This window comes from Staurois parvus, unplaced genomic scaffold (assembly GCF_062004578.1).
Source record: "Staurois parvus isolate SC_StPar_1 unplaced genomic scaffold, SC_StPar_1.0 ptg000216l, whole genome shotgun sequence".
Lineage (NCBI taxonomy): Eukaryota > Metazoa > Chordata > Amphibia > Anura > Ranidae > Staurois > Staurois parvus.
In genome coordinates this window covers 4,117,995-4,133,439 of record NW_028318012.1, presented here as the reverse complement: position 1 = coordinate 4,133,439, position 15,445 = coordinate 4,117,995, and the positions used below count along the sequence as shown (strand labels likewise).

Here is a 15,445-nt window from a genome sequence, read left to right as displayed (position 1 = left end):
ACGGAGGTCAAGTGGTTAAGGTCCCATTTTGATGGTGCTTGCAAAGTGCTGAGGACAATGCCATTTGGAAGAGCCAGCAGAATGACCAATTACAGACAATGTAAAAAAAAAAAAAAACTAAAAAAGTCATTCTTCCCACTCTCCCCACATTAGTTTATTTTCTTGGCAGCGGTTTCCAAAGACCTGAAAATTATTTCAAGGGTTCCTCTTGAGTGAGTAAAAAATAAAAAGGTGAGAAATGTTGGCTTAAACATACAACATGAAAGGCTCTTAATAAAGAACAGAAAAGAAACTCGGCAATCATTACACTTCAAACATAGTATAGACAGCAGTAATACAATGCCACATATCAATCTATTACACAGTATGCCCCCACAACATGCACAATGAAAACCTTAGAATATAGTATAGAATGCAAACGTATACACCTTGCATGAAATGCTAATCTGACACTGCATGTAACCAAGCACCCAAATAGCCCCCCCCATCTCACATACCCACACGGGAAGCCACCAAGACAGTCTTTTGCAACCTGTAGCAAAGCATACACACATTTACGTTGTAGGACACTTAAATGCCTCCTCTTCATTGGCAGAACTACAATATCCAGGTTAGCAAGTATTTGTAGTATTGCTGCTCCAGAAGCATCCCAGCTTGAACATGAATACAAATGGGGCCACTATTTCAACACTAAAAAAGCTAAAATCACATAACACAAATATAGGAAGGTGGTCCCTATACAGTTCAATAAAAATCTATGGTGGAATGATTATTCTCACAATGGCAAGAAATGCTGGGACTTATTTCAGATAAGTAACCTCAGGTATCAAGGACTTGTGAACTGCACCAGGACAACAAAGTCAGGTGATCTATCCCCTATTCTTTATTCCCACCTTAGTATATGTAGGGATTATTTCCTGCTAGGTAGTAAAATACCATCTCAGCTACAGCTTGCACAAATACATTGACTTACACCACCCTGTCTTCACTAAGGGCTCCTTCACACTTGGCTGTTTTACCAACGCTTGCCAAACGCCCCTATAGCGTTTGGCAAGAGTTGGTCTGGCGTTTGCGGAGCGTTTTTTAACGCTCGGCAAGCGCTCCCCAAACGCCACATACGCGGTTTAGCGGTGGTTGCTAGGCATTTGCCGAGCGTTAACGCCCCACAAACGCCTATAATGCAGTTTAAATGGTGTTACCGCTCTGCAAACGCCCCGAAACCGCACCACAAATGCCGGCCGTTTGCGAAGCGGCACCATAGACGAGCATAGGAGGCTTCAACGCCTCCTGACTCGACCAGAGGCGTCCGTTTTGCCGCGATGCAAACGCTCCCGTTAGAACAGCACCATGTGCTGTAATGTGCAGAATTGGCAGAGGCCTTTGGGAAGCGTTAAAAACGCTTCCCAAACGCCTCTCTGCCGCCTGCACACAACGCTAGTGTGAACGTAGCCTAAGTGCAAATATTTCCATTTCCAGGGACACTGCAGCTGAAGCCCACCTTGCATAATGACGGAGGTCCAGAACACACAACATACCAAATCACAATGCTTCCAATGTGCAAATGTTGCCATATTCTTCAATCACCAGTCACAGGTGAGCGAACATTGATACATAAAGACTATGTTTGACAAGCAGAAAAACATTTCAGTGAAACGGATGCATTAAGAAAAGAAAAAAAAAGTATACATTTGTAATGACAAGAAATAGTTCTAACTACAAAAATGCTAATCCTGAAACACATCCCTGGTAGCCAAGAACACTTGGCAATGAAGAATGAACAGATATGCATTTGACAAGCCAGAAGAAATGATTTTGTGGCACAGTCAGTCTTTACAGAAAATTCACCAACTAATAATTTTATAAGTCCCAGTCTGTCCCTGGAAACTGGGCAGAGATGGGAACAATACATTGGAGAACCACTGAATTAGGCAGAACAACATTGGCTGGCCATACATTATACAATTTTCCTTTAGAACTTTCAATTTGTATGCAATCAGGCAGGCCCTTACACTACACAGCTGAAGGTAAACCTAAAAGAAATGGAAGAAAATGATATAATGTATGGCCAGCTTAACATTTTATTGATCTAGAGAGGAAAAACTTCCATTGCAGAAACTGTTGTCCAACAGTTTCAAGAATCAAGATTTTTCCTGTTGTCACCAAAATCTCAGGTAAGGGTCTCAGCACTGAGGGCTGCCTCTGGGAATCACAGGCAGGAGGCAATATCACCGGATCATCATTTACGGATCTAATAGAGGAGATTTTTACAGCCTGTACAAAAATCCCAGAGCAAAAAGAAAACAAATGCCAGGGGTGAATCACACAGTGGCCACATACAGATTGATGTGATCATTCAATGTCACTAAAATGATTGTATTGAAAAAAAAAAATGACAAATTGGAGATCCAAAGAGCTCTTGATTGATTTTGACCCTTGGGTATTGGAACTTTATTGATTGCTTGAACTAATTTATGCGTGTGCAGCAGAGAGCCAATTGTCTATCACTTTCCTGGCTACTTTAGATCAATCATTTACATACAAATGGCTGATGGCCTTTTCATTCAATTTCAGGGCCCACTGATGCCAGCGGGTACTGTGAAGGGGAGGTACAAAGCGTTCTAGCGCATCACACTGATTTTTTTTTTTTTATACTTTATTGAAATGTCACAAAATGACATTTCAATGTGGTATAATGCATCAAAACTTGCTGCGCAAAAATGCATCCCAACCTACTTTTTTCAGCAAAAATGCAGTGCATTAGTTTGAACTGAAACAATAGTACATGAGGCAAATCGATTTGTCTATGCATTGTGACTGCATTGGACAACACTGCCTAACATATATGGCGTGAATGGGCCCTCAAAGTGTGGACTAATAACCACATGTTGCATCGCTTCATATCTTCATCAATGATAAATCACTTTGCAATCGCTCATATTGTTTTGTGTATGGCCACTTCAAATCTTGGGGTAGAAATAACGTCATGAAGGTTAGAGTATAAACACAGCTGGTCTGTACTGAAATCCTGAACAACTGACAACCTCTAGCACAAATCTTACAACAATGTCCTTGGAAATGAAAGCAGTGAGAATCACCATTAGGCTGCATTCACAATTGAGCGTTTTGTAGCTTGAAGCTCCAAAAACGTTCAAATTTAAAAAAAAAAAAAAATCAATTGTTCTCTAGGGTGCCTGTTCACACCTGATCACACAAACAGGCACCCTAGAGAACCGATTTTTTTTTTAAAATGTGATGGAGCTTCAGGCTACCAAACACTCAAGTGTGAATGCAGCCTCAAACAGATCAGGAAGACTGTATAACCTGTACTGCAATCCTATGATCACCAACAAATCCAGGGACAAACCTAAGAACCAGGGACTGTCCCTAGGAGAGGGGAGAACACTGATATCACTAGACAGCTATTGAATGGAGAAGGCAGGAGCATATTCTCACAGCTGACAAGTACTAAAATCCTAATGACAAACAATCCAGGAAGAAAACTTCCATAGCACGAACCTTGCAGCAATACTAAACAAATAAAATATTTTTTTTTTTAACCACACAGTTGGCCAGCTGTGCCCAAAATCTCAGGGACGGATCCAAACATCACAGAGAGGGAGCAGCAAGAAGATGTAACTGATTATATACAGCAAGATGCAATGGAAGAAAATGTAACCATTTCTATGTAACAATATAGAACCATTTCTATACAGAAAGATGACATGGAAGAAAATGTAACCATTTCTATGTAACAATATAGAAACATTTCATGGAAGAAAATCTAACCATTCCTATGTAACAATATAGAAACATTTCTATACAGAAAGATGACATGGAAGAAAATGTAACCATTTCTATGTAACAATATAGAAACATTTCTATACAGAAAGATGACATGGAAGAAAATGTAACCATTTCTATGTAACAATATAGAAACATTTCTATACAGAAAGAGGACATGGAAGAAAATGCAACTATTTCTATGTAACAATATAGAAACATTTCATGGAAGAAAATCTAACCATTCCTATGTAACAATATAGAACCATTTCTATACAGAAAGATGACATGGAAGAAAATTTAACCATTTCTTTAGAGCGAGATGCAACCACCTCATGTACGAAAATATAACCAAAAAAATCCAGGGTGATTTATTAGAATTTTAGAAACATGTCATGGATAATGGGGCTTATAAATACAACACTGTCCCTGGAAACAATAGCAGAGACAGATAATGAAGATTTTACATCTTGCACTTTGTTTGAGGTTATTTACAACTCAAAAAATTGTATGTTAGGGCAAATAAAAAAAGTATCACGGACAGTACTCAATTGTTTACATCTTGCACTTAAAACCCATGATCACAGAAAAAAAAAAAAAACACCAAAGAAATATCAAGGGACGAACAAGAGAACCAGGGACTGTCTCATGTTAGAGGGAATATCTTTTGCACTAAAGATGTATATATCCAGGGACAAACACAAGGCCATCCATGTGAGAGGGAAGATGATTTACAACGTATACATTCATTTATTCAGGGAACATGAGGATCAGGGACGCTCCAACATTTACATTATAAACAAATATATATGTATCCAGGGATGAATATGAGGACCAGTGAACTAGAAAATTAGAGATATATATTTATATATATACACACACACACTATTTTTTTTTTTAATTCAGGGACACATGAGATGAGGAGCAGACTGTCCCATGGGAAAGGGAAGTCCATTTAAATAAATACATGTGCAAACACACACATATATCTCTATCATAGTTGTTTTCCCTCTCGCAGGGTTGGCCTGTGGTCCTTGTGTTCATCCCTAAATATAAATTAAAAAAAACAAAAAACATTATATATATATATATATATATATACATATACACACACACACACATATATATATATATATATACACACACACACACGGACAAACATGACCACCGGAGACTGTTCCTGGGAGATAGAAGACGACTATTTTATTTTTTCATTTTTCTAATTTATATTGAGGGATGAACACGAGGACGTCCCAGGAGAGGGAAAACAACTATGAGATTGTTTTCTTACATTACATGGGAGATGGAACATTATTTACATTAGATTAACCGTCCTAAAAGGTTTGTCCCTGAATTTGATTCTCCGATTTTCATTGTTATAACAGATATATATATTACACATATACTCAGCTTACATACACCTATCTCCAGGGACAAACACGAGGACCAGGAACTGTCCCTGGCGAGGGAAGAGGTTCGCATATAAACACACACCTCCATGGACAGACATGGGGGAACGTCCTCATGTCTGTCCCTAAGTTTGAGTCCCCCATTTACTAATATAAATAGCATGCAGGAACAGACATGGGGATGAGGGTCAGTCCCCGGGAGGATGGGGATGAGGGCCAGTCCCCGGGAGGATGAGTCCTCCAGTGAAGCAGAGGCAAGAGATGAGGATGGGAATCACTGGTTTCACCAAGGATGGGTTGAGTACTTGGGGTGAAGCAGAAGATAGATGAGCCCTCCGGGTGAAGGTGAGGATCGATAAAGGAGGGGAGGACGGGGATCGCTGGTCCGGTAAAGGAGCGGAGGATTGGTCCCGGTGGAGAGGAGGATTAGTCCCCATGAAGGAGGGGGATCACTGGTAGGGGAAGGAGAGGAGGATCGGTCCCGGTGAAGGAGGGAGGACTGGGATCACTGGTAGGGGGAAGGAGAGGAGGATCGGTCCCGGTGAAGGAGGGAGGACTGGGATCACTGGTAGGGGGAAGGAGAGGAGGATCGGTCCCGGTGAAGGAGGGGAGGACTGGGATCACTGGTAGGGGAAGAAGAGGAGGATCGGTCCCGGTGAAGGAGGGGAGGACTGGGATCACTGGTAGGAGGAGGAGGGAAGGATTGCTCCGGCAGAGGGATGCGGGTGTCCCCCGGGACAGGTCTTACCTGAGGAGCAGGAGATGAGGAACACGGCGAAGGCCAGCTTGGCGGCGGCTCCCATGTCTCCGGCCTCCCGGGTATGTGTCTCTCTCGGTCTCTCTCACGCGGACGGTCCAAGAAGGGAGAAGCAATGCGGGCGGCGGGTCAGTTCCAGCACGTGTGGCGGGTCACCAGCCTGAGGGCAGGGTGAGGAGAAGCAGCAGGCGGGAGGCCCCCATGGAAGAAGTCCCACTCCGGGCAGAGTAATGGGGGAAGGCGCCTCAGTGTCTCCGGTCGGGCCGCTCAGGGCGACTCTTCATGTAGCAGCATCCGCCGTCTCCTCTCATCTCCTCTCCGCCCCATTCAGCCGCCACCGAGCCCCCCGAGCCAAGATGGCGGCCCCGAACGATTGTTTTTGTTTTCTCGCCTCCTCCTCCGCGACTACAGCCAGGGAGGGGCCGGAGGCTCAACTAGAACGGCTAACTAGCGGCGGCGCGGGCCAATCGAAAATGGGGGAAGGAGGGGCGCGGTGGAGAAGACCAATGAGCAGAAGGGGAGGGGACGGAGGGTTTCCGGAAAAGGCGGAGTAGCGAGAGGAGCTGTGATGGCGGGTTGGGGCGTGGTAATGTTAGGACGGGGAGGGTGGTTTGAGAGAAGAGTTAGCTGTGAAGAGATGTATAGAGAGGAGTATGTATGGTGTACAGGAGGGGGAGGAGTATGTATGATGGACGGGAGGGGGAGGGAGAGGAGTATGTATGATGGACGGGAGGGGGAGGGAGAGGAGTATGTATGATGGACGGGAGGGAGAGGAGTATGTATGATGGACGGGAGGGAGAGAGAGGAGAGGAGTTATGTATAGTGTACAGGAGGGAGAGAGAGGAGTATGTATAGTGTACAGGAGGGAGGGAGAGGAGTTATGTATAGTGTACAGGAGGGAGGGAGAGGAGTATGTATGGTGGACAGGAGGGAGAGGAGTATGTATGGTGGAAAGGAGGGAGAGGGGGGAGTTATGTATGGTGTACAGGAGGGAGAGGAGTTATGTATAGTGTACAGGAGGGAGGGAGAGGAGTTATGTATGGTGGACAGGAGGGAGAGGAGTTATGTATAGTGCACAACAGAGAGGAGAGGAGTTATGTATAGTGTACAGGAGGGAGGGAGAGGAGTTATGTATGGTGGACAGGAGGGAGAGAGAGGAGTATGTATGGTGGACAGGAGAGGATTATGTATAGTGTATATGAAAGAGAGGAGTCATGTATGGTGTACAGGAGGGAGGGAAAGGAGTTATGTATAGTGTATATGAGAGAGAGGAGTGTGTATAGTGTGTGGGGGGAGAGAGGAGTATGTATAGTGTACGGGTGGGGGGGGAGAGGAGTATGTATAGTGTACGGGTGGGGGGGGAGAGGAGTATGTATAGTGTACGGGTGGGGGGGGAGAGGAGTATGTATAGTGTACGGGTGGGGGGGGGAGAGGAGTATGTATAGTGTACGGGTGGGGGGGGAGAGGAGTATGTATAGTGTACGGGTGGGGGGGGAGAGGAGTATGTATAGTGTACGGGTGGGGGGGGAGAGGAGTATGTATAGTGTACGGGTGGGGGGGGAGAGGAGTATGTATAGTGTACGGGTGGGGGGGGAGAGGAGTATGTATAGTGTACGGGTGGGGGGGGAGAGGAGTATGTATAGTGTACGGGTGGGGGGGAGAGGAGTATGTATAGTGTACGGGTGGGGGGGGGAGAGGAGTATGTATAGTGTACGGGTGGGGGGGGGAGAGGAGTATATATAGTGTACGGGTGGGGGGGGAGAGGAGTATGTATAGTGTAGAGGGTGTCTGCAGAGTGTGCCGATCTATATTATAGGGATCATATGTACTGTTTTTCTGCCTATAGAATGCAGTGTTTGTAGGAGGGAGAGGAGTCTGCATAGTGTGCAGCCTCTATAATGGGTCACAGAGTTGATGTACAGAGTGCGGGGGGGGGGGGGTTGTATAGGGGGACATAGACTATACAGAGCTCCTGTGTATAGTGTGCAGTCTGTATAGGAGCTAGTAGGTCAAACAGATTTATATACGGTAGTGCAGGAGGGAGAAGAGCCTGTATTGGGGGGGGGGTCATTGATCATTAAAAGGCTCCTGTATATAGATCAGGGGGAAGAGGAGTCTATTAGTGCACAGTCTGTATAGGGGAATCTGTAAAGGTGGGTCATAGATCATAAAATGTTCCTGTATATAGTGCAGGGTGGAGAGGAGTCTATATATAGTACAATCTATATGGGGGATAGAGAGGAGTCTGTATAGAGGAGTCATAGATCATACAAAGCTTCTGTATATAGTGCAGGGGGTGAGGTGTCTATATATATATATATATATATATATACACATATAGTCTGTATGGGGGATAGAGAAGAGTCTGTATAGGGGGGGGTCATAGATCATACAAAGCTTCTGTATATAGTGCAGGGGGTGAGGTGTCTATATATATATATATATATATATATATACACACACATATAGTCTGTATGGGGGATAGAGAAGAGTCTGTATAGGGGGGGGTCATAGATCATACAAAGCTACTATATATAGTGCAGGGGGGAGAGGAGTCTATATATAGTACAGTCTGTATGGGGGGGGGGTCATAGATCATACAAAGCTCCTGTATATAGTGTACAGGGAGTCATATATCATATTGAACTGTTGTATAGAATGTGGAGAGCGGAGTCTATATAGTGTATAGTATACAGGGGGGGTCAAAGCGTATTCAGCCTTCCTGTATATAGTACAGGGGGGAGTCTATACAGAGTGCAGTCTGTAGACGGGCTAGGAGATTAAACATGTATATAGTGCAGGAGTGTTGTGTATAGGGCAGTCATAGAACATACAGAGCTGGGGTGTATAGTGCAGGGAAATGAGGAGTCTATATATTGTTCCTTCTATAGTGGTTCATCGATCATACGAAGCTGCAGGGGGGAGTGAGAATTTATATAGTGTGCAGTCTATAGGGGCTTATACATACTAGAGAGCTGCTGTATATAGTACAGGAGGGAGTGATGAGTCTATATAGTGTTGCAGTCCCTATATGAGCTAGTAGATAATACAGAACAGATGTAGAGGGGCCTATATGGTGTGCAGGCTCTATAGGGGTACGGGACTTATAGATCATACAGAACTGCTATATAGTAAGGAGGGGAGCGGAACCTCTATATAGTGTACAGTCTCTGTAGGGGCTGATAGATAATACAAAGCTAATGTATTGAGTGCAGAGGGGACAATTAGGATTCTATATAGTGCGCAGTCTGTATAGAGGGCACAGAACGTATAGGTAATACAGAGATGCTGTATAGGGAACAGACAGGAGTGATGATTCCATATATTATTCAGTTATGGAGGGGGATAGGGCTTATAGATCAGACCTAACTGCTATAACCACCGTGCAGGGGGCAGAGGGATTTCCATAGGGTGTGCAGACTTCATAGGGGTTATGGGACTTAAAGATAATACAGAACTCCTGTATAGACTGCAGGAGGTAGTGAGGATTGTACTGTATAGTATACAGTATCTATAGGGGCTTATAGATAATACAACAATCTGATGTTTAATGAACAAGGAGTACTGAGGATTCTATATAGTGTATGTACAGTCTCAATAGGGGGTATGCGGCTCAAAGATCAAACATAACTGTTATAGTATGGGGGTATGGAGCCTATATGCAATACAGAGCTACTGTATAGAGGGCAGCAGGGATTCTATATTGTGTACAGTCTGTATAGGGGTTGTGGGGATTATAGATACTACAGATCTGGTGGATGGAGTCCAGGGTTAGTGAGCATTCTATATAGTGTACAGTCTGTATAGGGGTTGTGGGGCTTATAGATCATACAGAACTGCTGGATGGAGTCCAGGGTTAGTGAGAATTCTATATAGTGTACAGTCTGTATAGGGGTTGTGGGGCTTATAGATCATACAGAACTGCTGGATGGAGTCCAGGGTTAGTGAGAATTCTATATAGTGTACAGTCTGTATAGGGGTTGTGGGGCTTATAGATCATACAGAACTGCTGGATGGAGTCCAGGGTTAGTGAGCATTCTATATAGTGTACAGTCTGTATAGGAGTTGTGGGGATTATAGATCATACAGAACTGCTGGATGGAGTCCAGGGTTAGTGAGAATTCTATATAGTGTACAGTCTGTATAGGGGTTGTGGGGCTTATAGATCATACAGAACTGCTGGATGGAGTCCAGGTTTAGTGAGCATTCTATATAGTGTACAGTCTGTATAGGGGTTGTGGGGCTTATAGATACTACAGAACTGCTGGATGGAGTCCAGGGTTAGTGAGAATTCTATATAGTATACAGTCTGTATAGGGGTTGTGGGGCTTATAGATCATACAGAACTGCTGTTTTGAGTGCAGGGCTTCCATATACAGTAGTATGCAGCCACTATATGGGATGCTTATATATTTCTTATAGCCACTATAGGCGACAGATGACTTGTAGATAATATAGAACTAATATGAGACTGCAGGAAGTAGAGGGTCTTTTAGATTGTAGCGAGCCTCTCTCGGGGTAGGTGAGGATTATAGGTCAGAACTGTTATAAGACTGCAGGGAACGCAGAAACTTTTCTATGTTGTGCAGCTCATATAAGGGGGTATGAAGCTTCTAGATAATACAGAGCTAGGAGGAGACAGGCTTCTATATAGCATACAGCTACTTTAGGAGGGATGGGACTTACAGATAATACAGAGCTAGTATAAGACTGCTCAGCACAGAGGTTGGTCTTCTAGATGGAACACAGATACTACAGTATATGGGGTATGGAGTTTAAAGATTGTACAGAGCTTTTAAAACCCCCGTATTACACGGCTGTCAGAATATCCAAACAGTTCCGGAACCAGACGCTGTTTTTCGTTTACCTCCTACTACAAAAGTCTATTTAAAAAGTCCAACTTTTTTTTTTAATCTGGTGTTGCCAACAAGGCCATCAATGGAATTAATTTTAGCTGATTCAGCAGGATTCGCTTTGTTCAATCTATGTATGGCCAGCTTTAGATAGACGTTACATGGATGTTAAGTTATCCCAAGTGATAGAGTACACTAACGTTAAACTGCTTGGGGTTACAGATGCCATAAAGCAGTGGTTCTTAACCTTGTTGGAGGTACTGAACCCCACCAGTTTCATATGCGCATTCACCGAACCCTTCTTAATTGGAAAAATAAAATATGATTTTTCAAATTCAAAACATAGGTATATATTTAGGTATATATTTATACATAGGTGCACAAAATGAATAAAACCATTAAGAACAAAGAACAAAACCATTAAAACATGATTTTCACACAAAAACATAATAATGAATATTTACTGCACGAATCATATGAGTCGGGTGTGGGTCTTCACCTCCACCGAACCCGCGAGACTGACTCACCGAACCCCTGGGGTTCGATCGAACCCAGGTTAAGAACCACTGCCATAGAGGGTTTGGCTCTAACAGACAATACAGAGTTGCTGGAGACTGCTGGGATGTATACATCATGCAGAGCCACTGTGGACTGCTGGGAACAGATGGGATTACATGTAGTAAAGAGTTGCCACAGGGGACTTGTACAGTGGGTATAGAAAATAATCTACCCCCTGTATTATGTATAAGACCCAGTAATGCTCTCTGATCCCAAAGCAGTTAATTCTATGCCCCCTACTCCCAGCAGTCTATAGCATCTCTGTATTACATGTAAGACCCTCTGACCTGAGAGGTCTTTAGCAACTCTGTGTTCTCTAGAAGCCCCTCTTAACCCATCAGTCTATACCAGCTCTGTATTACAGATGGTTAAGTAGATCTTTTCTCCTGAGTAGTCAATTTTATATCTATGCCATGTGCAAACTCTTCCGCCTCCATAGAAGCCTTCCGTTATAAAAGACCCCTTGCCCTATGCAGTCTGTAGTATGTACAGTGGGTATAGAAAAGAATCATCCCCTTTAATATAATTACATTTTGTAGCCTGAAATAAAGACACACAGTTTTTGTTTTATCCAGCTGTATTTACGGAGTTCAACTTGTAACATCCAAGTGAAAGATATAACGCTAACATTTCAGAAAAATCAAATCAAAAACTTCTATGGGGGCTGAAGAGCTTGTAGATAGCATAGATGTAAAATTGACTACTCAGCTGGTATAGACCGATGGGTTAAGAGGGGCTTCTAGAGAACACAGAGCTGCTACAGACCTCTCAGGTCAGAGGGTCTTACATGTAATACAGAGATGCTATAGACTGCTGGGAGTAGGGGGCATGAAATTAACTGCTTTGGGATCAGAGAGCCTTACTAGGTCTTATACATAATACAGCCTGAGGCGGTGAGTGAATGGGGGGACAGAGGGTTTTATGCATAATACAGAACTATTATAGACTGCTGGGATCAGCTTATACAAAGCTCCATTAAATTACCACTGCACAGGCCCAAATTGTTGATCGAAGGCAAAGGAAGACTTTTCCCCCCACTCTGCAAACTTCATTCTAATCTTTTACAAAACCAGTAAGATAATTCACATCCACAAGTGTTAGAAATGCCCATTAACACAGCTGCTCTGCAAAAGGTTGGCTGGTACCTGTATGAAAGACTGCCCCTTCAAGTCTATAGAGATGCTTAAAGTTTATCTAAACTACCAAAAATTTATTTTTTAATTTAATATTTTGCAACTTGCCAATCCTTAGATGTAGTTGTTACATTAGTTTTCTTTTTATTGTCATTTATTTTCACTTGGTAATCTGAATTACACACTTCCTGCCCCTTCATTGCTATGCTTATATCTCCATTCTATCTATGGAGGGAGCCATGCTGGACTTCAAATATGTCTGTCTTTGTTCCTGACACTCTATAGCAGATGTACTGCTACAGGGCGGCTTCCCTAGGCAAAATCACATGCATATACTTGATTTTGCATTTCCAGGTAGGGGGCCCATGCGCCACCCTACCTGAACTGCTATTGGCTCCTGAGGATGTCAGTCACCAGGTCCCAGCCAGTGATTTTTGGCTGAGACTCGGTGATCGTTGGCGAAGCTGAGAGAGGAGAGATCTGTGTGTAACCAATACAGATCTCTCTCCTTTCAGCATGGACTTGTTGCTTTCTATCTCAGCAGAGAGATAGAAAGCAGCAGGTCTGCTTAGTAAAACGCAACACCGTACACAATAAAATCACTCCCTAACACAGTTAACCCTTTGATCGCACCAGATGTTAACCCCTTCCTGCCCAGTGTCATTACAGTAGTACATTGTCAGTGCTTTATATTAGAACTGATCACTGTATTAGTGTCACTGGGGATGTCAGTGGCAGTTCCCACCCAGTGACAGAATGCCAGCTGCGGTCCCACAATAGGTCGCTGATCGCTGCCATTACTAGTATAAAAAAATTCCAGTATATATACTGTCATTTATAGACACTATAACTTTCAGGTTAATCAAGTTCATTTATGTACAGCGTTGCATGACCGTGCAGTTGTCTGTCAAAGTAATGCAGCGCTGTATCGCAAAAAATGGCCTATCAGGAAGGAGGGTAAATCCTCTGGAGGTGGTTAAACCATTTCAGTTGGTTATATGCAGCTACCATCTGGTGACTGGACATCCACCTATATAACCCCTGTCACTCCCAGCTAGTCTGTTTTGTAACAAGCAATAGGAAGATCAAAAGAAAAGAGGGTCCTGTACTGTACTCCAGTAACAGATTTTACTGTTAAGTCAAAATCTAACTTTCCTGATCAGGCAGCACAGGACACAGGCTTCTCTTAATCTTTATGACTTGGACTAGTGGTGTATTTAGGTTTTGTGCTGCCCTATGCAACATGAACCAACACCACCACCCCTTCCCCCTCCCGCGGTGAGAGCCTGACATTGACCAACAACACCCCTGTCCCCCACCTGGAAGAGCCTTCCACTAACACCCCTTCCCCCCGCGATAGAGAGAGAGACTCATCTTCACAGCTCCGGACATCCCCGGGAACAAGAGTCAGGCTCTACATACACCATCAAGCAGCCCTCAGCCTCTCTCAGATCCCACCTGGTTGCCATGGTGCGCGTGTCCCTTCTCCCATCCCTTCTTCTGGGGGGAGGTGCTGCCCCCCTGAAAAATGCCGCCCTAGGCAAGTGCCTTGTTTGCCTTGTGGTAAATACGCCCCTGACTTGGTCTCCCAAAAGCAGCTTGAGTGAAGGGTGGGTAACACAGGAAACAATGCTTACAGATCCAAGTAAAAACAGGTCAAGAAGGGCCTGACAGACTCAGCAGTTTGTAGCACCTTATGCCTGAAAATGGCATCAGGGGAGGCCTGAACATCCCCCTGGTAGCACATAACAAACATGTAAACAGAAGTCCAGGTAGCTGTCTTGCAAATCTTAGAAAAGCACATGAAACACTAACGCGTCTGGTAGAGTGTGTCTTAACATGAATAGGAGGAATCCTTTCCTTCAGACTACAGGCTATATCAATAACTTGTCTGATACACCTATCAATGGTGGAGCAAGAGACAGGGAGACCCTTGCAGGAACCTTCAGGCAGCACAAAGAGGAAATATGATTTCTCAAAAGCAACAATAGCTGAGAGGTAAATCCTCATATCCAGAAAGTGGAGATATATTTCCGTGAAAGGTTCTGGAGCAGGACATAAAGAAGGGACAGTATCCTGATTAAGGAGGAAAGAAGAGACCACTTTTGAGAAGGAGGCCTCAAGACAACTTTGTCCTTGTGCAACACTAATGCTAGGTACAGACAATAAGTGTTTTTTTTCATGCATACAGTGGGCTGCTTCCTCGCCAGAACACACTGATCAGTGCTTACAGCCATTGGCTGCCAGCATTGATCAGATGCTGGTTTTCCCAGAGTGCCCGTTTGACAGGCGCCGGACTGGGTGCCGTGCACACTGGCCATATGTCAGCTGGGTTCTGTTAAACCGGAAAATATTCGGCCAATGTGTACCAGCATTAAGAAATATTCCTTAAGGATAAGGCTGGAAACTCGGTGATTCTATTTACAGAAGTAATAGACACAAGAAAGGAAACCTTAGGGGTAGAATCAGACAAGGGAATATCTTTAATAGATTCAACTGTGGCTTCTAAAGAGCTGAGAAAAAAACAAGGGGACACGGGAATGAACAAGAGCAGAGAACAAAGGTCTCACTAGTGGTTTTGAAAGATTTTGAAACTAAATGGTCAAGGCCAACACATATCTCTTAAAGTAGAAGTATAGCCAAAGCATTTTTGACTATACTTCTATGGATCACAGGAGCACAGTTCATTCTGCACTGTTGAAACATGTTTTCAGCAGACAGTTTGATTGCTCAGTTCTCGGTATGCAGTCAGCTGGGGACAGATGTAGCATCAAACCAATGCTGCATCTACCTAGGTGAGTGTGATATTTTTTTTCAGGAATCCCACACTTCTCTTTTAATGGTATCCAATGCCAAATTTGTGTCCAGACCGAAGGAAGGACAGAATACATAGTACTTTCTGGAAGGGTCCATGGAACATATGCTATTAGCTTGAGTATGTCTGCATACTTTTGG

The 15,445-nt window shown here is 43.7% G+C and overlaps 1 protein-coding gene across 4 annotated transcripts in view; it reads right to left on the bottom strand.

Moving 5' to 3' along the window:
* Nucleotides 1–6,366, bottom strand: part of ACVR2A (activin A receptor type 2A) — a 97,065-nt gene extending 90,699 nt beyond the window's left edge. For all 4 annotated transcript variants that reach the window (XR_016312977.1, XR_016312978.1, XM_089679036.1 and 1 more), the window contains exon 1: nt 5,938–6,366. Coding sequence is in view for 2 of the 4 variants with exons in the window: in XM_089679036.1 (XP_089535162.1) it covers nt 5,938–5,992 (55 nt within the window). In the remaining 2 variants the exon portion in view is untranslated. The remainder of the gene's footprint in view (nt 1–5,937) is intronic.
* Nucleotides 6,367–15,445: the final 9,079 nt, after the last annotated feature.